The following is a 26,081-nucleotide window of genomic DNA, read 5'->3' as shown; positions in this document are numbered from 1 at the left end:
GACATTAGAGCCACATCCAGCTGCGCAGTAACACAGCGGTTGGCTCCGGACCGGCTGCAGATGGTCTATAAGGAAATTAAACCCCCCCCAAAAACACTCGGGCTTAATCGCCTCTGTAAAACACATTCTTTTCCATAAAGTTACAAATTTAATAAGGCCACAAGATGCAGACTCCAGATGTGATGGGAAGGACTTTACTCGGAGGGTGGTAGATAAGTGGAACAGCCTCCCTGCAAACGTGGTAGAGGGTAATACAGTGAGGGGATTTAAACATACATGGGATAGACATACGGCTCCTGAAGACGAGACCAACGAGTTGAGCTGCCCATCAGTCCCCGAGTTTTAGGGCCCCCCGGTCCTTTAGAGTTAATGTATAGCGCAAATATTTAGCTCTACTCGGGGAACCATTTGTTACCTATTAGATTAAATGTACTGATGTGCACTCCATTTTTTCCTCCCCAGAGAGGATTGTACACAAAAATAACATAAACTATAACAGTTCTTTCGGGGCTTTTCGCCGTATAAGCTGATCTCCTGCCGTTTTAAAAGAGGCATTTTCTCAGGGTGTTGCCTATATGTTGCCGGCCTGTCTGACAGCGAAGGGGATACTTCCTTTCTCTTCTAAAAATACAATAGCGACTTCCTGTCCTTGAAGCAAATAATATGACGGTGCGGAGAAAATCATATACTGAACTTCGAGTCGCCGGTCTCGTCTTAGATCCAGGAGCCATATGCCTATCCCATGCATGTTTAAATTTGCTTACTTATAAACCTCTACCACCTCTGCTGGGAAGCTGTTCCACTCATCTACTACCCGTTCGCGATTGGTTACATTGTAATCTTTGCTCGTGGACCATGGAGTTCTGTCTCCATTTGGCTGGCGGGAAATCCAGCTCCGTCTGCAGACGTCTGAATAAATAAGGTTCCCGAGAACATCAAAGGAACGTAAGAATACGAGGAAGTTTGAGATGCAGCGGGGAGGAAAATCAATATAAAATAAGAAGGGCGAGGATCCTGCGGTCAGGAAAGGTATGCGTGAAAGTCCGCCGGCGTCCCAGTATGACATCATCATGGTTGGTATGGCCATGACATCATCACGGCCATACTGGCTGTGGCTGAGGAGGTTATACAAAGCACACCTGGCTGCCAACAACATCATGTGATACTACGGGGATGGGGCCACAGTGGCCCCTCCATTGAATGTAATCCCTCTTCTCCCTTGACTTGAGCATGCGCAGTTCCCGGAGGCCTTTAAGAATCAGGACGCCGGGAGAGACAGACTAGAGGTCAGGACTGTCCCGGTAAGTGATGGGACTGTTGGCAGCTATGGGCCTTTTGTAAAAGACCCCCCACCATGCTGGTTTTATTGGCGTTTGCTGTCACTTACCACCCAGGGCTTGCTGCAGAAGTTGTAGATGGAGTAGAGGGAGTTGGTGCCGGGGACCCCGCCGTACTGCAGCCCCATTATCAGGCTCCGGAAGTCCTCCCCGAGGGTCATGCTGAACGCGTGCTGCCGGATCAGCACAAAGTCCGGCTTAAAAGATCTGCGCGGGAAAAGAAACAAACGGGTTCAGATACCCTGGCCAGGAATGCCCCAAATCCCCGATGCCCCTCTCTCCTCCCCTGATGCCCCTCTTTTCTAGGAGGTCAGAATGTTTGCTGGGTATGAGGGGATCGCAGGGTTCTACAGCCCTAAAGCCCCGATAATGTGTATAGAAACAGCAGGTTTTTAAATCAGATTGTGTGCCATTGTACTGCGCTGTGGAATATGATGGCGATATATAAATCAATAAATAACAATACATAAATGCATCATTCAGTTACATTAATCACCAGATCCTCTAAACCAAATGTCACTTTTTAGAAATGTTATGAGGTATTTGAAAACCACCCCGTCACCCTATCTACGACAATTTACTTTACTGAGAGGGTGGTAAATACGCAGAACAGCCTCCCAGCAGAGGTGGTAGAGGGTAATGCAGTGAGGGTATTAAACATGCATGGGGTAGACAGACGGCTCCTGAATCTAAGACGAGACCAACGACTGATTAAGGTTTGAGTCTTTACAGCAGGAGAAACGGGCGACTAGACGGGGGCCGAATGGGGCCGATCTGCCGGCAGATTCTGTGTTTTTATGTTAATTTAAAATAAAAAACATTTCTTTGCCTGGAAACGTTGTATGCGACGACCTTCTTACCGAGAGTTTTGTGTCTTATTTCTATATTTTGAATTTTTTTAAATAATAATAATTCTATTTCTCCTTTTTTCTTTCCTTCTCAGAAATTTCTAACATTCCATTGAATCTGTTTTTTTTCCGGGACTCGGGTTCTGTTTCACGCGGATCCCCAGGTGTGCGCTTCCTGTACGCCCAAAATACGTGCCGCCCACTGCAAATATTTCCACAAAAATAAAGCAGAAAATCTTTCCGTTCTGTATCATTTTTGCCGGAATGTTCCGAGGGTTATTTATTTACGTTGGGTGGGGAAGACCTTTCCTCCTTTGATCTTGTATTAAATTTAGTATTAAATTTAGACCCCTGTCATCTTGGGACAGACCGCAGGTGGAAGCTCCATACAGGAAGTGGCAGTGCGAGGAATCCGACACTTCCTGTTTCAAATAACAGGCTTGACGTGAATCGGAGCCTTGTTCGGCAGGTCAAAGAGCGGACATTTAATGTCACCGGAATCCGAATTTTTTTTTTTACAATACATTTGCCTAAATCTTGATTTAAAAAGTCATTTTTTCTTCCCTTTTATCTTCACTGTTTAAACAGATACCACCTCTGCTGGGTGGCATTTTCTAGATGATTTTGATTGCAACGGAGAGGCTTCAGAGGCTTGGATGGAATCCAGGGCATAACTAGAAACCACAGGGCCCTGGTGCAAATATTGCCCCGGGGGGTCTCCCCCACCGACTCCATCAAGCAGCATGTCCCACAGCCTCCATAGACGGGGCCTGACGTCAGCGGGCAGTGCTGGCCGCGTCCCGCAAGGGAAGGTTCCGGGTAGCCGGAGCCCCGAAGTTCCCAGGCATGGTCAAAATCGGGACCGCCCCCAACATCAGTGGGACCATCCTCTGACATCAGCGGGATCTACGACCCGCATCCCACAAGAGGGGGGTTCTGGGTAGCCGGAGCCGAAAAGTTCCCAGGTATGTGGATCAGAGGACCCCCTGTATCCGGCCCGTAGAGGGGGCAGCACACCAGAGGGGCCTGATCACCTAAGAATGCGATCTGCCACCCCCTGGATCTGCCACCCCAGGCCTAGTCTGCCCAGAATACATCGCTGCGTTTACATAATTCAGATGTCCGAATCAAGACTGTCCTTTAACAACCAGGACACTCGGCAGGTACGCGGCGAACCTGTTCCGTCTTTTACATTGTGTATGGTTCTTTTTTAGATTGCAAGCTCACAGGCATAAGAATTCCCCCCTCCCCTGGGCTGCTGCTTATCACGCGCGACTGTAAGCTGATTTCCCCCCCCCCCCATACACACGTCTTGCTTGTTTTTAGCTAAAAACACGGAGAATTCCTTCGGTGCAGGTAACCACAGGCCCGGGGGGCCGCCGAGTTCACACAGAGGACCCACATCTCAGCGAGGGAATGCTTTTTGGAACACTAATCCCATCTGTTGCATACCTCCCAACAGTCCTGGATTTTACAGGACAGTCCCGATTTCTCAACTAGAAAGACTTTTTATACTCAGGGGAACAGAGCGTTGAAGACATTTTATTTTGTTTTCTGAACTTTTAGCTACGGGCAGAGTCCCCGCTTCCAGTCACCGCTCTCGTTGCCTTTCCGCGTGTCACTCGAGGAAGCCATATGGTCACCAAATGTGCAAAGCACGGGGACCGGAGCTGGACCCACCAGGTGGATAAAACACTCTGGGGTCTGGTAACTCGGGAGCAAGCATGCACAGACGGAGTAACGTACAGGACCAAAAGAAACGCACTACCCGCCCGCAGATCGGCCCCATTTGGCCCCCGTCTAGTCTCCCCCTTTCTCCTGCTGCAAAGACTCAAACCTTAATCAGTCGCTGGTCTCGTCTGGTATGTCTATCCCATGCATGCAGGGCTCACAGAATGACTCTTACACCTGGGCTTTCTTACCTGACCACCTTGGTACCGTTTCTGATCACCTGCATGTCCACCATGCAGCCGCCGCTCACGTAGGACACCAAGTTCAGCTCGGAAAACTCTGCCTGGAAACGAACGACAAAGACATTCAGATCCAAACCCCCTCGCTTCCCGTAAACCATGTAAAGATCACGAATATTCACAACTTCTGCTGAATTCTTATTTGCTTCACTTATTTTCCCCCCCGTTGTTAATTTAGATATAAGGAACTCTTTTATCGTAAAGAGAGGGTAGTAGGTAAATGGAACGGCCTCCCAGCAGAAGTGGTAGAGGGTAATACACCCATGGGATAGGCATACACTAATTTTGTGTAAATCGTCGTAGTCGATACATTTTCCATTTTCTCATCTATTTTATTTCTAACTTTTTTTTTTTTTTTTTTAAAGGTGCTAGAAGTTTGTGTCCAGGTGCAGCTAAACGGAAGCGTCCAGGGGGCCGCAGAACGTGCTGATCGGGGGGCAGAATAATAACTAATGCCTGTTAATGTGTGTCGGTGACCCGCTCCAGCTGCACAATATCTGCAGGAAAAACGAACGGCAATCCTGCCTCCTACTATATTTAGCTTCTTAAAATTTACATTATTATCCTTTTTTTTTTTTTTTTTTTTTTTTTAAACTCCAGCAAGTTGATTGGATGAGAGAGAAGCGTCCGCAGCTGCAAATACACACTGTCAGGAATAATGCTGATAAATACGAGTGTTTTAAGTGTTGGGGCCACAAGGGAATCCCTATTATTGCCCTCAACCTCCAAAAGTTGTTGGGTTTGTCAGATTTGTAAATTATAATATAATAATAATAATAATATAATTTTCAGGCAGCTGCATATCAGCCATTTGTATGATTCTCGCTCTGTTATCTGATCCCCGATCTACTGAACCCCCAACTCCTTATACTGCCTGTGGGGCACTATAGAATGACTCAGTCTTAATCACCCAGCTGGACACTCGGACTAATAAACGTCTATTGAGGAACGCACTTCATTAGCATTGCCATAAAGCATCAGCTCAGTGTGGTGTTTGAGCCGGGAAAGTCACCCAAAATATCACATGACTGACAGCAACGGCGGCTCCAGGTCTGCAGATAAAGGGGGTTTATTGGGAGAAAATAAAATAAAACCAGGTTTTATACAGCGCTGGGGGTTATATTACTGTATACAGCGCTGGGGGTTATATTACTGTATACAGCGCTGGGTGTTATATTACTGTATACAGCGCTGGGTGTTATATTACTGTATACAGCGCTGGGGGTTATATTACTGCATACAGCGCTGGGGGTTATATTACTGCATACAGCGCTGGGGGTTATATTACTGCATACAGCGCTGGGGGTTATTACTGTATACAGCGCTGGGGGTTAGATTACTGTATACGGCGCTGGGGGTTAGATTACTATATACGGCGCTGGGGGTTATATTACTGTATACAGCGCTGGGGTTATATTACTGTATACAGCGCTGGGGGTTATATTACTGTATACAGCGCTGGGGGTTATATTACTGAATACAGCGCTGGGGGTTATATTACTGTATACAGCGCTGGGGGTTATTACTGTATACAGCGCTGGGGGTTATATTACTGTATACAGCGCTGGGGGGTTATATTACTGTATACAGCGCTGGGGTTATTACTGTATACAGCGCTGGGGGTTATATTACTGTATACAGCGCTGGGGGGTTATATTACTGTATACAGCGCTGGGGGGTTATATTACTGTATACAGCGCTGGTGGTTATATTACTGTATACAGCGCTGGGGGTTATATTACTGTATACAGCGCTGGGGGTTATATTACTGTATACAGCGCTGGTGGTTATATTACTGTATACAGCGCTGGGGGTTATATTACTGTATACAGCGCTGGGGGTTATTACTGTATACAGCGCTGGGGGTTATATTACTGTATACAGCGCTGGGGGTTATATTACTGTATACAGCGCTGGTGGTTATATTACTGTATACAGCGCTGGTGGTTATATTACTGTATACAGCGCTGGGGGTTATATTACTGTATACAGCGCTGGGGGTTATATTACTGTATACAGCGCTGGTGGTTATATTACTGTATACAGCGCTGGGGGTTATATTACTGTATACAGCGCTGGGGGTTATTACTGTATACAGCGCTGGGGGTTATATTACTGTATACAGCGCTGGGGGGTTATATTACTGTATACAGCGCTGGGGTTATTACTGTATACAGCGCTGGGGGTTATATTACTGTATACAGCGCTGGGGGGTTATATTACTGTATACAGCGCTGGGGGGTTATATTACTGTATACAGCGCTGGTGGTTATATTACTGTATACAGCGCTGGGGGTTATATTACTGTATACAGCGCTGGGGGTTATATTACTGTATACAGCGCTGGTGGTTATATTACTGTATACAGCGCTGGGGGTTATATTACTGTATACAGCGCTGGGGGTTATATTACTGTATACAGCACGGGGGGTTATATTACTGGATACAGCGCTGGGGGTTATATTACTGTATACAGCGCTGGGGGGTTATATTACTGGATACAGCGCTGGGGGTTATATTACTGGATACAGCGCTGGGGGTTATATTACTGGATACAGCGCTGGGGGTTATTACTGTATACAGCGCTGGGGGGTTATATTACTGTATACAGCGCTGGGGGGTTATATTACTGTATACAGTGCTGGGGGGTTATATTACTGTATACAGCGCTGGGAGGTTATATTACTGTATACAGCGCTGGGGGGTTATATTACTGTATACAGTGCTGGGGGGGTTATATTACTGTATACAGCGCTGGGGGTTATATTACTGTATACAGCACTGGGGATTATATTATTGGATACAGCGCTGGGGGTTATATTACTGTATACAGCGCTGGGGGGGTATATTACTGTATACAGCGCTGGGGGTTTTATTACTGGATACAGCGCTGGGGGGTTATATTACTGTATACAGTGCTGGGGGGTTATATTACTGTATACAGTGCTGGGGGGTTATGTTATTAGATACAGCGCTGGGGGTTATATTACTGGATACAGCGCTGGGGGGTATATTACTGTATACAGCGCTGGGGGGGTTTATTACTGGATACAGCGCTGGGGGGTATATTACTGTATACAGCGCTGGGGGTTATATTACCGGATACAGCGCAGGGGGTTATATTACTGTATACAGCGCTGGGGGGTTATATTACTGTATACACTGCTGGGGGTTATATTACTGTATACAGCGCTGGGGGATTATATTACTGTATACAGCGCTGGGTCTTTTTGGATTCTTCGGGTTGTGTGTCTTAGTCAACGTTTTGCCGCCGCCATGTTCGTATGTTCGTTATTTGGGCTGAACAACCCCTTCGTGTTCGTTTTCATGTTCTCACCGAATAGGAATGCACAAGTCTAGTTATTAATGTATACAGGACCGGGGGTTATTTCTGTATACAGTGTCGGGGGGGTTATAATCAGGGAAATTCTTTTTTCCATGGGACTTCCTCTTTAAGTAAAAACAATAATAATAAAAATATGTATTTTAGCTTTAGACTCAATTACGCCTTTATCTCAAATTGTTCCTGAAATGCACCCCCCTCTGCACTCTGTAGTCCCACCGCATGGGTGACACAAGGTCCGCTCTCCCCCCTCCATGACACCCACTACCCTTCCGTCAGTTAAAACTGACCCCTTGTATTTTTTCTTCTCAAATAGAAAAATGCCATCCGTCCCAATTACTATCCCAAGATCACTGAAATCTGTAAAAAAACAAAAAACAAAAAACTTTTAACGGAGCTTTGAGATCAGAGATCTTCCCGTCAGACAGATGTTTTTCATCTGTATGAAGGGTGTCAGTGGGTGTTGCTTCCGTAAAAGACTTCGGTCCAAGAGACACAACGGAGTTTTGGGAAACAATGTATCAGAGACCGTCCAAAGAAAACGGCAGGTTACTCCAGACGAGACGCGGCCGCTTCCAGTAACCGCGGCCAGGACAGTAAATAGACGTTAACATTTTACCCACTTTTGATTGGATTTTTTTTTTTTTTTTTTTAGAGGACGGTGTTGAGTGAAAGAACGACAGTGATGTCATAAAATAACAACAAACCCTCAATAAATAAAACAGGAAAAAGGGTCAACAGGATTTCCATTTTGAGAAAACCATTATTCAAAGTCTAGTAAGGTCCGCATACTTCCCGCCATGTCTGGGTTGTCCGCCCGGCCGCAGCCAATGGATTTTATATGGACCTCTTTTCTACTGGGGTTCCTGGCGGGCCCCGTCATGGTACCCTACTCTATGGTGTAGGGGGGCCCAATGCCTTAATTGTCTCAATGTCATTTGTAATCATTGGTGTATTTACCTGTGGAGCTGCCCTAGGGAAGTGTCCCCCTCCCAGCAGCTCCCTCCTCAGTCGCCATCTTCACTTCAGGACGCTGGGATAAGACATGATATCCCGAAGCTCCATGTCTTCAAGGTGCCTTTCAACAAAGTCTATGGAGATTGTGCTGAGCCCATCAAAGGTCTCTCTTGGAACTGGCCCATTGAGCAGCAGCACAAATGTTTTGCTGCCCCCCTTGACCTGATGCCCTAGGTACAATTAGTCAGTTTAGGCCAAGTCACATTCACATGGGGTTTGTGAACACATCACAGGTTCATGTTGTGAGCGAAATTGGGTTTATTTGCTCCATAAAAATAGGGTAACTGGGAACGTGGAGCGGTGTCCTTATCACAGCTTGTGGGGTTGGGTGGAAGACTATGATGCCGGGGTGGTAGGAAGAACTACCATGAGGTTCTTTCCAAAGAACCAGAAATCAGAGAGCAGGTGAAAGACGTCGTTGTGGATATTATCCAGATTTGGCCAAACCCTGTAGAGTTCGGTTAAGCTGGAAATCGTTCCATTTATGGTCTACGATTCCAAACACTGCTGGCCGATGATTACACGATTAATACGCTGAATGGTCGGACAACACTAATGTATGATGTCATCAGGAATGCGCCACCAAGTCATTCATTTGAAGGTCTCCCTCCATGCTTACATCTTCACAGAAGTTTAGAATCTGGCCAAATTTTAGCCCTTTTTTTTAGCATTTTTTTTTTTCTGTATTCATCCTCTTTTCAGTGTCAGGTGAATTTTATATCACAGAAGCTAAAACCACACATTTTTACGGCAGGGTAGTTTTGGAGAAAGTTGCACAACTCCCCATTATGCAGGCTGTTATAATGAAGCGTGAACGCAGCTTCAGGTTTGAGCACATAAATTTTATTTTTAGACCTCATAAAATATTTTTTTTTTATTAAAATATTCCATGTACTGGAGTTCAGCCACTCCGGAACCGGTTTCCTCACGGTTGACTGCAACTAGGAAGAGCCAACAATTCTCTTATTCTAGCACAGTCTGGAAAGTCTGCAAGTTCTTGTCCAAAACTCATGATAGACGACGGAATGTTGAGAGAAAGCCTGGTGTTAGTTTCCTTTTGTTTCAAAGGCTTTTTGTCACATTTTCTTAGTGGACCGGGTGATCAAAGTTTGCTCTGTCTGGTCTAAAAAGACCCAAAACCTATTATTTTTTTTGTAAATTACAACATGAAGAGTGTTTCTAGACTAGCATTCAGTTTCATGGTGGTCCTTTGAGAGTCTTTCACAGACGTTTTGGTATATATTAGAGAGACAGGTTCCAATGACTGTGGGTCCCAAGAAGTATCCTTGGAAGACGAGCCAACACTGACCACAAGAAAGTTACTGGAACGATCATAAACCGTTATAACCCAACGATAACAATGGCCCCTCATAGTTGACAATCCAGAACCCATATAAGTATAGGCAGAGATGTATTTTGGATGGGCGCTTGGCCTAGGCTTGACCCAGGGCAGCCAGCTTTAACCACATACGGCTGCAGTCTTCTATGCTGCGGTCTTATCAAGGAAAGAAGGTCACTGTGGAGACGCATAGTGTATTCAAGCTCTATGATCTCCCCAACCTGCCCAACGCTAAGTGGTGCACCGGTCGCCCGCTAGGTCAATCACAAAGCCGGTTATGTGGCCTGGAGAATAGACCGCCGTGGATAGCTTCTCCTAGGTGTCTAATTTCCAGAATAAATTGACCGTACCCCACCATGTCTCATGTATTTTTAATTCATCTCATCATTATGGTCTCCTAGAGCATATTTCTGAAATGGAAATAAAAACGGCGATTCAGTCGAGTCTCCGGGCAAAACCTGGAGAGTTCCTAGGTATGCTGAACGGCCAAGAGACGGTTTCGTGGTGGGGTGGACCCGCCGCCGTGGTCCAGAATATGTCTGTTCTGTTCTTTGGTGAGACTCCCACCTGGGACACTGAAGAGTCCCTTTAATAACGTGTTAGAAACATAGATTTTCATGAAAATGGATACAATGTATCTTCTGTTTTTATGACACGCAGGCTTGGATCATGTTGTCGGTGGAAAGACTCCTGTATCTACCGGAATAATAAATACCCATCATTTTAAACTCGGAATAACCCCCCCCACAACGCTTGCCTATGCTTTGTCTCCTGTTACCCCCGCCGGTATACTTGCATCCCGCCGCACGTCGAGCAGACCCACAGCCTGCAGCCGGACACTCGAGGAGCATGCAAAGTATGAGTGATTTCCCTTCGCCGCGCTCTGTTTACAAAGCTAATTATATCTTCTATCCAGATCCCACGGTCTGGATAATTAAAGTCTGAGGCTGTATTAGAAGCATTATGTCCTGATGCCTCATCGGTCTTTAATTAACCCAAGTGCAATATTTAGACTACAGGAAAGCATTTCTTGGGATTGTTTACAGCGGATTTTAAAAATTTACAACCTCATAACTCCCAAGTGTCCCTCTTTAGGAGAGATAAAGCTAGTATTTCCTCAGTGAGAGGGGTGGTGGATAAGCAGAACAGCCTTCCAGCAGAAGTGGTAGAGATTAATCCAGTGATGGAATTTAAACACGCATGTGATAGGCATAAGGCTATACTGAGACAAGACCAGGGGCTGATAAAGGTTCTTTCTTTAACCCTTTGAAGCCAGAATCAGGATTTATAACTGGAAGATATTAGGAAGGGTAAGTGATGTGATCTATGCAGGTCCCCTTTGTATCTGAAAGGGTTAATACGTCACTTTTTGGGGCACTTTAACTTTCTGCCAAGTTTCCAAGACAAAATTAGGAGCAAACGGGTTTCCGTAAGGGGAAGAGAAACCAGACGGGTCGGAGTGAAATACACCAGACGCCGGGGAAAAAAAACTGATTAAAGTCCATCCAGATTCTGTAAGATTCTGAGGATGAAGAAAGAAGCGTCCGTCGGCGATCTTCCTGCCTTCGCGGACGCGTATCTACAAGATGTCTGGGATATTTCTTCCTGTGATCGCCCCAAACGCTCCGTCCAGAATACGGCTTATCGGGCCGCTGACGACACGTGTTAAGGAACGACACTTAAGTCCCAATTGCATCTGTCTATCACTGACGACAATTCCATCTAAAGGGACACTCCAGCCATCATACGCAATCTAAAGTATATGATAACTGCGAGGTGCCTTTAAATTTTCCTTGTGTCCCCTTTAGGATTCTGCAGAATCCCCCCCCCCCTATATGCATCTGCCTCTTTCCGGACCCCCCAGCTCCAGCGAATGATACAGGATGCGCATGCGTTGAACGGGCTCTCATTGATTTCAATAAGAGTGCTTCCCCAACAGCGATTGGCTGTGCCAATCTGCCAATCAATAGCGAGAATTGACAGACCATGAAGGAGGAGCTGCAGCTTCTACCTAAGGTAAGTATTTTTTGTTTGTTTGTTGAAGAATGCATATTAAAATATTCACAAAGGGTTAAGGTTACTCACAGGGCATTTCAATAAGTAATTGTTCTTCTGGGGCAATAAACGGCATACAATATATTACCGAATACCCAGAGCCAGAAGCTGTGCTATGTATAGAATACTTTACGTTGTCAGCGGCATGATGGAGTACTGACATATATATATATATATATATATATATATATATATATATACACACACACATATACATACACACACACACAGAGGCTGAATTTAGGAAGGGACTACATGGGGTTAATGAAAGAAGGGGTTGCATTGGCAACCAGAGCACAACTTTTAAACAGGCTTTAAACTCAATAAATATTCATTAAGAATGAGAGGCCGGCCAGGGATAAAAGGGCTCCTTACAGAGGAGGTGGATACAGTGAAAAGCCGTCCAGCAGAGGCAAGGAGTCGCATTCAATGAACAAATCTTCTAATGCCCAGGTGGCGATATTGAGGATTAAACAAAAAGTTTTCTTTTTTTGGAGGTCCGTGCGGACCGGGACAGGCCAGCCGATCCTCTTCTGCCTCCAGCCCTTCTCCGTAACACGCAGCGTTATTGTGAGACTGAAATGAATTATTCATAACGCCTACGAGCTCCTGTCTGTCTCTGTACACAAAGAGTCCCTTGATTGGTTGCTGTACTGCGCCGCAGATTAGGTTGGCGATGTCCTCCTTTGCTACTCAGTCATATACATTTAATGAAAATCCGTGTCCCACACACTGACCTCCCTCCTCCCAATCTTCCTTCATTTTGTCCGCAGGGGGATACAATGGATAGAGGTGTTCTGCTCCAATTCGCTCTGGCAAATAATATGTTAATGCGGAGGGTGGCTGTAGGTGCTCAGGGAGGAGAGGTTTGGGGGCATTTATGGTTGTAGGGGTTAAAAAATATAGATGGTGGTATGAGATTTGTGGACTGGGTGCGGGGTGTAAAGAAACTCAATAAACAAGACGAGTCTCTGGCGTGTGAAGCAGCGCCAAGGCAAACTCCTGTGCCAGCCCGGATAATCGCTCAGTACCCCTCCAGTTGGCAATGGGAGACCACGTTTCCGAGCCAACTCCCCCCGGCTAGTGACGGCTCCAGGAATACCGAGTCTTTGGGGCATTTTTTTTTTTTTTATTAAAAAAACAATTAAGCTTTTTCTTTGCCGGAGGGTGTCAGGGAATAAACCCCCCCCCCACACCACTACATTTTTCAGGCCAACGCTTCCAATGATGGTTGCCACATCTCTTCAGAACTGTAGGGTTTGAGGGTCTTATCTACAGGTGGGATCAGCTCGGCTCGTGAAGAGCTCAGAACTTTGACTCATAATATGTTTGGAAAGAAGCCAATTTAATGATTTACGTACCTCGTCCCCCCCCCCTTTATGGCGATCCTAACATTCAGTGGGTGCGGATAAGACCCCCGCAGAGAAGGAATTCGTTTTACCCCCCCACATTCTATTAAACGTAAAGTATTCCGTTCAACCAAATACCTTAAAATCAAGTAACTACACAGGCAGTATGATAAGCGGTCGGGGTGTTTAGTAGATCGGGGATCAGATAACAGAGCGAGAAGGTTATTGATCGACTTTCAGAAATTTTGGGCAAGGAGAATTTAAATAGCAGAATTAAGGTAAAAATGACTTTTTTAAAGGGCAAGGAATTAGCTCTACACGTTGTGTTATCCAAATAGCGAATGTAAAGATCAAATCCATGTATGTCCCTTTAAATTAACCTTTCATGCTCTCCATAGCAGGGATAAAAATACATTTTTTCACAGTATATACTTAAAAAATAATTGGAAATAAATAGAAAACGAAGGCGACTGGTCGGCCCCGCATTAACTCCTGTATATGAACAGGTCTTTTATTCCGCAGAAGGCGCGGACCACCTGTTCTAAGTTGCCTGACCTTTAATGATCCCCCCAACACTCCCCAGCAGCTGTATCGCCTCCCTCTATAAAAATATATGTCTTTTCTAAAAAAAATACTCCTCCCTGCTTCTAACGTACACATTCTGCCTACAGGACGGCAGGTGCAGGGGGTCAGACGGGTTTCCATTTCATTTAAAGGAGTTCATCTAAAGCCCAGAAGAGCTGCTGACGCTCAACACTAAAACACAGAAGCTTAAAAGATTAAACACATAAAAATAAAGTTTTTTTATGCGTTTAAAGGGATATCGTCATTTTTGGAGTAATAATATTCATTGATCAAAACTGCCTTCATCTTGTATTGTTTTTGTTTTTCTGTAAACACAATTATTTTGGAATCAATCAACAACAATCAGCAACTTTATCAAACTTTTGCATAACTGCAAAAGTTTAACCTTTTAAACCTAAACTTGGATCAGCGAACACAACGTGCCATTGGAGCACAGGGGTGATGGGAGTGATAAAGGGCCATTGGAGCACAGGAGTGATGGGAGTGATAAAGGGCCATTGGAGCACAGGAGTGATGGGAGTGATAAAGGGCCATTGGAGCACAGGAGTGATGGGAGTGATAAAGGGCCATTGGAACACAGGAGTGATGGGAGTGATAAAGGGCCTCTGTACGCCTATAAAGAGATTCCATTAAAAATCATCCGTTTCCAGCTAAAATAGTCATTTCCGACATTAACCCTGTCTGCGCTAGATTTCTGAGCCATTTCATGTTTTTCCAAAAACAAAAACATTTCTAAGTGACCCTATGCTTTTTAGTGTCTACAATAATAAATAATAATAATGTCAGCCCTAATTATAATATATTTTCTATATATATGACCATTCAATATAGGGAGCAGGGCCCTCAACACCCTTTGTTAAAATGTCATTTTACTTTGTGCCACTATGTCTTAACATGTGCTATTGTTCATTTGGCGCTCTGTGAATACGATGTCATGTGATTTATAGTTTCATTGTACGCCGTTTCATAAATAAAAGCTAATAGCTTTAATAAATCAAACAGTGGAACCGGTAAGTCTGACCATTAAAGGGCCGGCACCTACTGCAGAAGTTCCATGTCCGTTAAAGTACCGTCAGTTTCATGCGGCCGTGTGCTGATCTCGCTGACACTTACCTGCTCCACCCGAATCTCGTACTCCTTGTCCACCTTTTTCCCTTTGAAATATTTAGCCCTGTTATGGAAGGAAATGGGAGGCAGGGATCAGTTTTTGTTTCCTTGTCAAGTGAATGTAGCAATCCCTGCCAATAAAATGATAAATTGCAGGAGAGTTCTTGCAAGCATGACGCAATCAGACTAATTTAAACCGTAGATAGTAAGGGTGGCAACAAAAATAAATAATTTATTGTTTCCTTCTATTCGTAGAATATTCTTTAGCGAGTGAAGGCTCATCAGCAGCGGCGCAGTACAAAAAAAAATCCTAAAAATAAGAAATCCGTCCGTGTTTAAATTAAATTCGATTCCCAGGCTAATTGTTTTCTTATTGCAACTCCTACTTTGTATGTGGAACATGTACATTGCCATCTCCTGCATAATTTAAAGGGATTATTTCTGACCCGCGGAAAGGCAGACATGCAACACGTATCGCCCAGCTACGTCCCACTGTATTGGCTGCGAGCACTGTACGGTGGCATTGTGTGTTCATAAAGGGTACGAGGCATCGGCGAGGGTCTCACTGCCTGGGATACACATCCCACGGACAAAGAATGTCCTGGGCCTACTGGTTTCCAGTTATCTGCAAGCCGAGACCAGTTAGATGTGAGTGTGCACTTGGTACGCAGAAGGAAAAACACAAAAGTGTGAAAAAAAGCGGTCTTATCACCATGGTAACTAATGGAATGTTCTTGGTGATTGGACAGCTTGCCATGCTGATTAAACCTCTATTTACATTTCTGACATCCTTAACCACTTTTATATTATGGTTAATAAAATGAAGAGATATGATCACGCCAATATTTTTATTAGAGATACATTAAATACTAATTTACAAGATTTGCCGCATGGCAAAGAGCCAAATAAAGCCGATGATATTTTGGTCTGGCTCAACATAGACAAGCTTAGGTGGCATTGGTGAATAAAATAAATCCTTCTGGACGAAACCCCAAATTTCCCCACTTAAAAAAAAAAAAAAGTGAGACTTTTGCACAGGGCATTGTCATTTTAAATTGGGTCTCAAATATTTTTACTGGCCTCTACTGTAACAGCGCTAAGGTATATGCTGGTGCTATATAAATAAATGAAATGTAATGTATGGAATGTTACATACAGAGAATCTATTTAGAACTGTCTGAAACAGATAGAAATCTCACACAACTCAATACTGACATCTAGTGGTAAGACAAGGAAGTGCTGTGATGTCACTTGGCTTCTTGGGCAATTTTCTTAGAAAAAAAATAAATTACAATTAAAATGTTACACTTATGAAATGTATTATTTTATTTATTGATTTATGTTTTTTGTTTTTTTTTAAGACAAAAAAATAAAATCATATGTTTTATAAATGCAATATTGCTGTTTTTTTCTATCAATTTATGGGAATCTTTTAAATCTATTTATTTCTTAAAAATCCCTAAAGGAGACCCAAACTTAATGTTTACTGTTCTAAAATAAAATACATTTGTGTATATATATATATATATATATATACACACACACACACACACACACACACACACACACACACACATTAAAATGTGCGATTACTTCACAATGATGTTATGAAGGTTAGGAGGAGGAAAGAACTAATTCTCACCAGTCGGTGTGGGAGTCATCGATCACCAGAAGTATCTTGGGCTTTAGTACCACTGGAGGTGGCGGAGGACCTGTGGGTTCCACCAGGCCGGCAGCTGCTTGGGTGGTCTGCTTCACAGCATTGGTGATGGAGCTGAAGATGCTGGTGCTGGAGGTGGTTGTGGAGGCTGGGGCCGGCGAAGGCTGCGGTTGTTTTCTTTCCAAGGCCGGAGACACTGGGGAGCTGGTGGAATTATCCGGTCGCTGAAGGTCCATCATGTACCCATTGGGAAGGTTGGCCACGAAGCTGCTGTCAGACAAACGTCTTCGAAGGAAATTCATGGCTGGGCCTGTGGTGGATCGTGGTAACCAGTGTCTCGGAGATCAGGATGTACCTTGGCCTTTGCTGCTTGTCTTTAGTTCTGTCTAGAAAAATAAGTTATGAAGGAGTGTGATTAGTCACCTGGGCGAAGGGAAGGGTTAAAATAAGTCATGGAGAAGGGGGAGGTAACATTATCCTTGGCAGTCCCTGCTGAGTTGGGGGTCCCAAGGTCTTGAGGACTCCCCCAATGCTTCTGTAGGCCATAATCTAACCTTAGAGGATAGACATACGGCTCCTGAATCTAAGACGAGACCCAATACTGATTAAGAGTCTTTATAACTTCATATTAATGTCTATGTATTTACAATGTGATGTCATCAAAGTCCCTGTTGGTGTAATAGTCAGGCGTCCCAATACTTTTGTCCATATAGTGTATGTTACATTACATGCGTGTATCTAGAAGGTTGACAGACGTGCAGAACCCCTTTTGTTCCTTTTGAAGCTCCATTGTTTCCACTCTGTTGATGCAATGACTCACTGCGTGCGCTCTCTTTATGCCATGGGATTTCTCGTTATGTTAAAATCCGTAAGAACACTAAGTCCAAAAGCCTTCCAAACAGGAATCACAACACACAATGCAGAGGAAAACAAAGATATCCACACGACGTCCACGGAATCCGCCACAAAGAGAAGAGAGTCTAGAAGGAAGTCTCGCTAAAAAGAGATATATATATATATATATATAAAAACGTCAGAGATTTGTATGAACGGATACTCCGAGAGAGCAGGGGGTTTGTATATCAGAACAAAGATCAATAGGGGGTGCTTGTGTATAGCGGTCAAACCATAAAAACAGAAAGAAACAATAATAGTGTAGTATTGTGCGCAGATGGTGACACTGTGTGTCGATGCTATGCACTCACAATGTATATGTGTAATCAAGCTTCATAACCATCAAATCCTCCGGGTGGACGTTTAGCAGGTATATATAAGGAAGCAGAAAGACAAATAGGGACCACAATGGTGTGGTATCAAACGGTTGTCTCGGTACGCAAATGTAGAAACACACTTACACTTTTCGGTATACACAAGCGTCCCCTATTGATCTTTGTTCTAATTCCTACACCCGGAGAGTGTTGTTTTACGGGTTGCAGCTGGGTATCCGGTCCAGCGACACATAGGAAAGTATATTGATCATTTTTCTCTATATACCTTCTTTCACACTGGTTTTCATCACTTTCTTTTGGTTTGTATATCAGGGAAGCTGGGGACTGGGTGGCAGGTCAGGAAGTCTAAAAAATCCAGATTAATGGAATCGGCCCCATCCGGCCCCACTTAGTCTTCTTGTTTTCCCGCTGTAAGGATTCAAACCTTAATCAGTCGTTGGTCTCGTCTTAGATTCAGGAGCCGTATGTCTGCCCCATGGATGTTTAATAAATAAATGGAATGGTTATAAAGTGAACTGTATCAGTGGTATATCATTAACCCCTCGCAGACACACATTCTGTATATAAATTACAACAGAAAGAGGAATATCAATATTCAGAAGGTGTTAATAATCCCTGGGCTGGCTGGCTGGCTGGCAGAGCGCTGGTTTTGTGACATGGCGTGGCTGCCTGGGCTCCCCGTCAACTCATGTCAGCCTCCCCCTTAATACGACGTTCAGCCAAACGCTAGGGGTGTATTTCTAATAACGAAAGTTGAAACATTATGTTCTCACCCCCCCCCCAAAAAAAGATGTAAAATAAAACTACTCAGAAAAAACATAATCAAATGAAACACCGAAAAACAAAAGTTTTCATTCTAAAGGGGCTCAGTTGCCGAAGCCCCTGATCTGCTCCAGATTGAGTAAGCATGGGACCACTGTCAGCTAGCAGCCCTCCGGCCATTTGCCCGGTGTGACAGATAGCCAGTCCAGGCTTGGAGAGCACATACAAAAGGAGCACAGAAAGAATCTGGTCACTGTGTAAATGCTGCCTAAAGCCATCATTATTTTTAGACAACCTGGTGGCTGTATGTGGAATTGCAAGCAAAACACGTTTTATAGCTCAAGAAGAAAAGGGATTCGGGGTTTGTATGTTCCCCAGGTTGCCAGCATGTCCTTTGCACTATATCAATATTCTCCTTATGTTGCTACCAAAAAAAAAAATCTATATCTAACCAGGGTAAAATTTTACTCGATTAAAGCATTATTTCTGGGATGGGTTGGGCATTCAGCCGTGCTGAAAAAAAATGTTTGTTTACAAGATTCAGCTGGATAGGTGGGACAGCAGCTAAAAAGCTATAGTTTTAATAGCGTGACTTTTATTGTCCGTCTTAGAGTTGGAAGAGAGGACGTTAAGGGGGCTCTAGCACCGTTTAGTGAACACAGCCCCATACGCTGGCAGGTCTATCATCCTCCCCTGTGCTCACAGCACAGAATTCCCCAAGCGGGAATGAAGCGGCAGATACAATTGGCGCTGGCGGAGGCGAGGGAATGGCGGCTGTCCGTTCATGTAGATACATGTTGTCAGGAAGAACAAATCAATACGGAGGTAATTGACTCGCTCTGGACATTGCAGGAAAAGGGCAGCGGTTAATAGATAGGATTCTAGATGGGAAGGCACGGGGACGATAGGGGGACTTAACCCTCTCATTCCTGGAAGTAAAAATATTAAGCGCACAATCACACCTGCCAGATGTCCTGGATTTACAGCGATAGTCCCCAACTACGGCTCAGCCGTCTTTAAAGATGTCTGTTGCCTTTACCGGGGCTTGGCAAAACCCAAGAAGCCATGGCTAGTGGTTTGTTAAATGGCTCCAGTAACAGTCCTTTTTCAGGGGGTGAAGGTATTCTGATTAAAGTCACCTGTTTTCAAGCAGGGATTTCAGCTGTGACAGAGCAGGAAGAATATGGAGGAGTCCTCTCCAGACTGTGTGACCCCCCTGAGATTGGGGTTAAAGCCCTGAGACTTGGGGCAGATCCTAGATGCTGATGCGAGTCCCTCTGGTTTTGCACCCGCATGAGGTTAATCGTGAAGATTCCAGGGATCCCGCAGGAAACGTTCCACTCGTCAAACAGAAAAATCCAATCATTTTTTCCGCCCCCATCTCTTCGTTAGTAACCTTGATGCTCATCGCTGGTTCATGAACCGTTTCATTCAATCTCATCTCTTACGCGGTCATAAAAGAAATAACATCTCGGTGCGTCTAATTATCCAGAAACGCAAGAAAGACAATTTCTTCTTTATTTTAAAAAAGAAAGTATCCTTTTGTGATATTTTTTTGTATAATTATATATATATATTGTATACATGTTTACGACCCCTCTGATATCTGATATTGCTGTCCCTTATTGTCCATAAAGCATGAAAATGTAGCACTATTCAAATAAAGTTGGGACTGTCCTGGTTAAATTGGGGCTGGTGGCAGCTATGGTACAGAGGCAGAGAGTTTAAACATCTCTAGCTGCTTTTGTGTGGTTGAGATGGTTAGATGGTAGAACTGAAAGGGTTATCAGCGCCAGCACACCGATAGGCTAAGCCAATGATCCCCCCGGCTGACTCACGCTTCGCACAACCCACGCGAGTCCTTCTTTCCTCTGTTCAGCTCAACTAGGTCGGGGCCGAATTCAATAATCCACCAAAGAAAAGAAGAAATCAAGGGATCCTAACAGAAAAACATTCTGCGCAGCAACTCCCTGATGCCCCTCTCTCCTCCCCTGATGCCCCTCTCTCCTCCCCTGATGCCCCCCTTTTCTAGGAGGTCAGAATGCTTGCTGGGTATGAGGGGATCGCAGGGTTCTACAGCCCTAAAAGCCCCGATAATGTGTATAGAAACAGCAGGAAACGGCTTAAACGGGGTAAAAAAACCCCCCATTATTCTTCTTTTATATGCCCCACTCAGTTACACAAATACCCTGCAATAAATTCTAAAGTTGCATTAAAAGACTCCACCTCCAGGCATCAAATAAAAGCGACGTCTCCAGCCGTTTCTCACGTTAGCTGGTAACGCTCCGAGTTTGACCCGGAGTCTCCGGGCGAGGCTCTCCTAGTTCGGGTCTCCGGGTCACTTTCCCCGTTCTCGGTCCCTCGTTTCCCTCGTTCCAAATATCACCGGCTCCTAAATGTTTTGCGTGTCTGTTATGATATCTCCCTGAGAAGAGTTTAACAGTCTACAATTATAGATAGGAGGCAACGCGCCCCGGGGGCAGCCTCCAGGGGGGTTCTAGGCAGCTCTAATTAGATGTTTCAGTCCAATTACACCCCCCCCCCCCCCCCGGCCGTGTGATTTATGGCAGAAGACATAAGACATGTTGAACCACACACCATTCTAGAAATGCCGTTAAAGTAGGCCCCGGAGACACCACAAAATAGCAGGAGGGGCCCCATGATCCGGCCTTGATTATTGTAAGGGTCAGGCTTGACCTCAGATTGGCCCTAGGCAGATCAAGTGGGCGTGTGGCCACTTGGCTATTTAAGGAAGGCCAGGGGTCGTGGCCTTCCACTTTTTAAAATTTTGGAAGCAGTGAAGAAGTTTTTCCCTCCCGCCCGCCCTACTGTTGGTGTGTTGTTTCCGGTTTGTGTCCTTGTGGTGGGGGCACGTGGGGCAGCTTGACTTCATTGGCGGGGAACTGAGGTTCCGGTTGGCTGTTTTTAGGATACTTATTCGTGGTACCTGGTTATAATTGGGTGGTTTCTCATCCGAGGTATGGGAACCGTGTTTATTTGTCACGTTTTGTGGGCGTTTCCCACGGGCACGGTCCCAAGGGAATGAGGGGGCCGTTGTGCTTATGCCACGTGCTGGTGCGGTTTACGGCTCGTGGTTGGGGTGCACGGCAAAAGTTGGTGGCAGCTCCCGGCGGAGGTGGAGCTGTCTGGAAAGGATGTCGGTTTATCCTTAAGGGGTGTGGTAGTAACCTCCATGGGGTGAAGTGTGGTAGTAGGGGTGGAGGGACCCTAAGTCATGGAGGTTACAATGTTACAAAGTTGTGTACGTTTTAAAATTCAAATAAAGTTTTATGTGTCACAGTGATTTTACAATAAATAAAGCTGTGGCCTTTTCAAAATCCAGTTGGTTGTCCGTCTCATTTATTTTATGGTACAATACATTATGTTTTAAACCCGTTAGCATGACCCACAAGCTGGCAAGTGCTCGGATCATGATCCCGGCACCGCAAAGCCATGTCTGTTAATCTAGTTTGGAAAATTAAAGTCCATCCGCCCACCGGCAGGGGTAACTGGGGATGGGAGAAATGCAGACATCACCATATCGTGAGCTAAAGAAGCTCGTCTTGTAAAGAAGAAAAAGTTATACTGGAGGCTATGGATTTGACCGTTCCGCTTTAAATACTGTTGAAAATCCAGGTTAGTTAGCAGGTATACCTTATGGAAACCCAACAGAGGAGAACCATGATGGTTCTCATGATAAGGACGCTGCTTTATACGTTTATGCCCAGTTTTTTTTTTGTGAATACGCCAAGCACATCATTTCTAAAAATTAAAATAGGAATTTTTTTTTAACTCTTGGAATGCCGCCAGCTGTTCCCTGACCAAAAAAAAAAAAAAAAAAAAAAGCCACAAATCCAATATGATTTATGTTGATGAGCCAGGCTTTGGCAGTCTAAGTGTTCCGACCAATACCCTGATGGCGTTCGGTGTTAGCTAACTAAGTGGTTTACTTTGAAATGAGCCAAGAATTAAAAAAAAAAAAATACCCGGGGGACGCCTGACCTTTCCTGTTTTCAGAGGACACAAGAAAAACCTCGTCCAACAACTGAAGAATCTCCGCAAGAAATGTAACGCTCCCCGGTCGAAAAACCCCGGAATTTTAAACCCGCTTACACACATCATGTATGTGGCTGGCCTTAAAGTGCGACAGCTGCCTAGCATCCATGAGAACATTCTCTCTTTGGTAGCGCGTGGGCGGGTCTACCGACAGCAGTGGGTGGGGAGTGGGTTGTTGGCGCTTAAGCAACCCCGAGATTCTCCGCTGTCGTCTGGAGACCCATAGAAGCGACACTTTTACCCAGAGCCTCCAGGCAAAAACTGGAGAGTTCCAAGGGATGTCGCCTAGTCACCCCTAGGCCGGCAGGTCCGGGGGGGGGGGGGCAGCAGTTCCTCTGCCGGGAAGCCAATCACCCTCTTGGGTTATCAGGCTCCCTGTATCACCACCGCTCAATGGGCCGCTTAAACGCAGATCCCTGATCCCTCCGGCCAACCAACTAACGCTACGGAAGCTCGCGCTGAACCAGAAAAGCCTCCATAGTTCATGTCTACCCAGAGTGATAAGATATGATGTCATATTCTGACGCAGAAGTACCAGGAACGATGTTTTATGCTGCATTCAGTTATAAAAGTGCTAAAAAAGGAGGTGGAGGAGCAACTTTTAAGATGAGTTTATGGGACAGAAGTCTTTCTTGTAATACATTCGCTGATTGGTGAAAGCCGCCGGCGCCCATGTACTCCTTTAGATGTATTATATAGAGATATATAAATATATATACACACATATGGAATGATTTCAGTTGGCTGACGTTCCAAAGTAGCGCAGGTATAATCGTATAAAGCGCATTCAAAGAAAATCGGATTGTTGGCCCTCAGAGACATCTGGAAAGTCCGCGAGGACGTTCTGATACCGAGCACCGTTTCAGGGTCTTTATTATTAATCCTTCTTAGGAATCAAGAGAAATCCGTTTTTTCTTTTCGAGTTCTGAAACCGGGATTAAAACGGCCCTGAAATCCTGGCACGAAGCGCCGGAGTTGGCGGATAAATCAAAAGAGGGGTAAGTAGTCTGTACAGGGACATCAACGGATTCCGAGGGCCGGGGGAAATCATCAAAGAGAATGTATGTTGACACGATTTCATGAAAAAGAGGAATTATAGAAAAAATAAGAATAAACAAAGTCTGAGAAATCTTAATACCTGCGTGTAAATGGAATAGGGGCAATACAATAACCAGTGCGGGCAATACAGAACGAGAAGGGGTAATAAAATAATTAGAAAGGCAGAGAAGGGGGCAATACTGTAACCAGAGAGAAAGAGGGTAATAGACTAGGTAGAAAAGCATAGAAGGGGCAATGTGGTAACCAGAGAGAGAAAGAGGGGGGTAATAGAATAAGTAGAACGGCAGAGAGGGGGCAATACAGTAACCAGGAGATAGAGAGAGTAAAAGAAAAGTTAGGAAGACAGGGAAGAGGGACACCTTTTGGGAACACCGAGTGGGGGCAAGAACAACTAAAAGCAAAATGGATGGGGTCAGTGGAATATCACCCACGGGGCTGCTGCCTGTCTCCAGCACCCAGCGACCGCACAGGGGGTAGGAGCGAGGCATGGCGCAGGACTGGAGCTCTTGCTCCATGTTGTCTTGACATTAGCTTCGCGAAGCAGAAGTGGGACATAAGGGTGGGGGGGGGCACCGGCCCACTCAAGCATGTCCCTCACCTTGTGCAGCTGCCCCTCTTGCCCCACAGACGCTACTGCCCTGTCTTGCCCAAAACAAGATTAGCCTATTAAAGGATACTCAAGAAATTTGCTTTGGAGGAACGTTGGCTTCTGCGACCGGAATGTTAATGGCGCGAGAGCCGAAGGACATTATCCAAGTCCAGACATTTTTTTTAAAGCACACCGAGATCAGAAGGGTATCCGCCGGAGCCCAGATGCCTGGCAGGTCGCATCTCCAGCTCCGAACTAATACTCGCTGCAATGCCCTATGGACAAAATAGCTATTAGTCTCCTGTCTGCAGAGGGAGGGGGTCCGGCGGTCTCCTTAATTCCTTTTATTGAGAAACAAAGGCCAGGCTTGTAGTAGCCGGTCATCTAATCAATTGCAGGAACAGGATAAAAATTAACCTGTCAATGCATCGAAAAACCACTTTCTGTTGCCTGAAAATGATTCAATTTGATTTTTTTTTCACCCCCTGAGGTTTAAGACAAAATACCGCTGTTTACGACGATCTTTAAGGCTTTTTATTGCTTTTCTCCCGTTGCTGGCGATACGCGTTTTGTCTGTAGAAGAAAATTGAATCCTGATACAACGTTGCAGATAAAGCCCGATTCTGAAAGGGGGCTTTGGATCTATCCGCGGAATAGCCCGACATCGGCTTTAATGTAATTCTTTATGACCAGGCATGCAAAGGTGTTTATTCTGATACCTAGCTGGGGGCCGGCTCCCACCAAGTGGCTCCCAAACCCTTTCCCCCCCCATCATAACACACAAACTCGCTCCCCCACTAAGCCCCATCTCTGCAGGAGTGATAGGTGAAATTGGGCTGAGATTTTTGAGTGGGGTGCGGGTGGGTAATCGCTCACCCCCCACCCGGCCAGCCGGCCCTTGCCAACATCACTGGATTGCTTTAGTGTAAAACTTGCTCCATATTATAACAATGCACCGGGGAATACAAGGAGAGAGGAGGAACCCTCAACACGGAGTATTTGGTGCTTCTCCACTTATCATCTTAGGATATTATGTCATCATATGACATCATCACCAAGGAGATTCCTGTTCCCATTCTGGGCATCCCAGGGGCACTTCTACACTAATAAAAATGCATAAAAGACTATGTTGGAGGGACATGAGTTTGGGGGATATAATGTCTCCAGACCACAGAGACACAACATGTGGCTACAGCTCCACCCCTGCCACCAGTTTTGTCCTCCGTTGGCTAGAAACATAGAACCTGCCGACAGGTCGGCCCCATTCAGCCCCCGTCTAGTCGCTCGTTTTTCCAGCTGTAAAGACTCAAGCCTTGAGACCTTTGGTCTCGTCTTAGATTCAGGAGCCATATAACTATGCCACGCATGTTGAAATTTCCTCGCTGTATTACCCTCTACCACTTCTGCTGGGGTGCTTTTCCATTTATCCACCACCCTGTCAGCAAAGTTAAACTTCCTTACAATACACCTAAGCCTCTAATCCTCTGGAAAACCTGGAGTCCCACCAAAGCGACAGAACAATCTAACCGTATTTATCTTGGCTCTTATAGAACGACAGCAGAAAAAGAATTTGTGAACAGACCCCGACTCCCTGCCAGGAATAAGTCTGTCTTACGTAACAAGAAATCTCTGAGAAACCGAGACCTCTGAAAGCCAACAGATAGATGCAGTGGGGTGTATGATCTGCCTCCCTGCCGTTAAATACCTCTCGCCCCCACCAATTCCCTTCTCCGTTTCATAACCCTTCAATGTGTCCTCCTTCCTATAATCTCCGGA

The 26,081-nt window shown here is 45.1% G+C and overlaps 1 protein-coding gene across 3 annotated transcripts in view; it reads right to left on the bottom strand.

Moving 5' to 3' along the window:
• LOC149276470 (synapsin-3-like) overlaps positions 1-16,912 on the bottom strand; it is a 66,608-nt gene extending 49,696 nt beyond the window's left edge. For 2 of the 3 annotated variants that reach the window (XM_089503622.1, XM_089503624.1), the window contains exons 1-4: positions 16,593-16,912; positions 14,957-15,014; positions 4,108-4,199; positions 1,388-1,544 (exon numbers count right to left, since the gene is read on the bottom strand). In XM_089503622.1, the coding sequence (XP_089359748.1) occupies positions 1,388-1,544; positions 4,108-4,199; positions 14,957-15,014; positions 16,593-16,912 (627 nt within the window). Of the gene's footprint in view, positions 1-1,387; positions 1,545-2,911; positions 2,915-4,107; positions 4,200-14,956; positions 15,015-16,592 lie in introns of all 3 variants that reach the window. The other variant, XM_089503623.1, reaches the window with a different exon arrangement.
• Between the last annotated feature and the right edge of the window lie 9,169 nt (positions 16,913-26,081).

This window comes from Sceloporus occidentalis, unplaced genomic scaffold (genome assembly GCF_023333645.1).
Source record: "Sceloporus occidentalis isolate IW3139 unplaced genomic scaffold, rSceOcc1.0.p SCAF_238, whole genome shotgun sequence".
Classification (NCBI taxonomy): domain Eukaryota; kingdom Metazoa; phylum Chordata; class Lepidosauria; order Squamata; family Phrynosomatidae; genus Sceloporus; species Sceloporus occidentalis.
The sequence above is the reverse complement of the archived record's forward strand: the minus strand, read 5'-3'. Positions and strand labels throughout refer to the sequence as shown.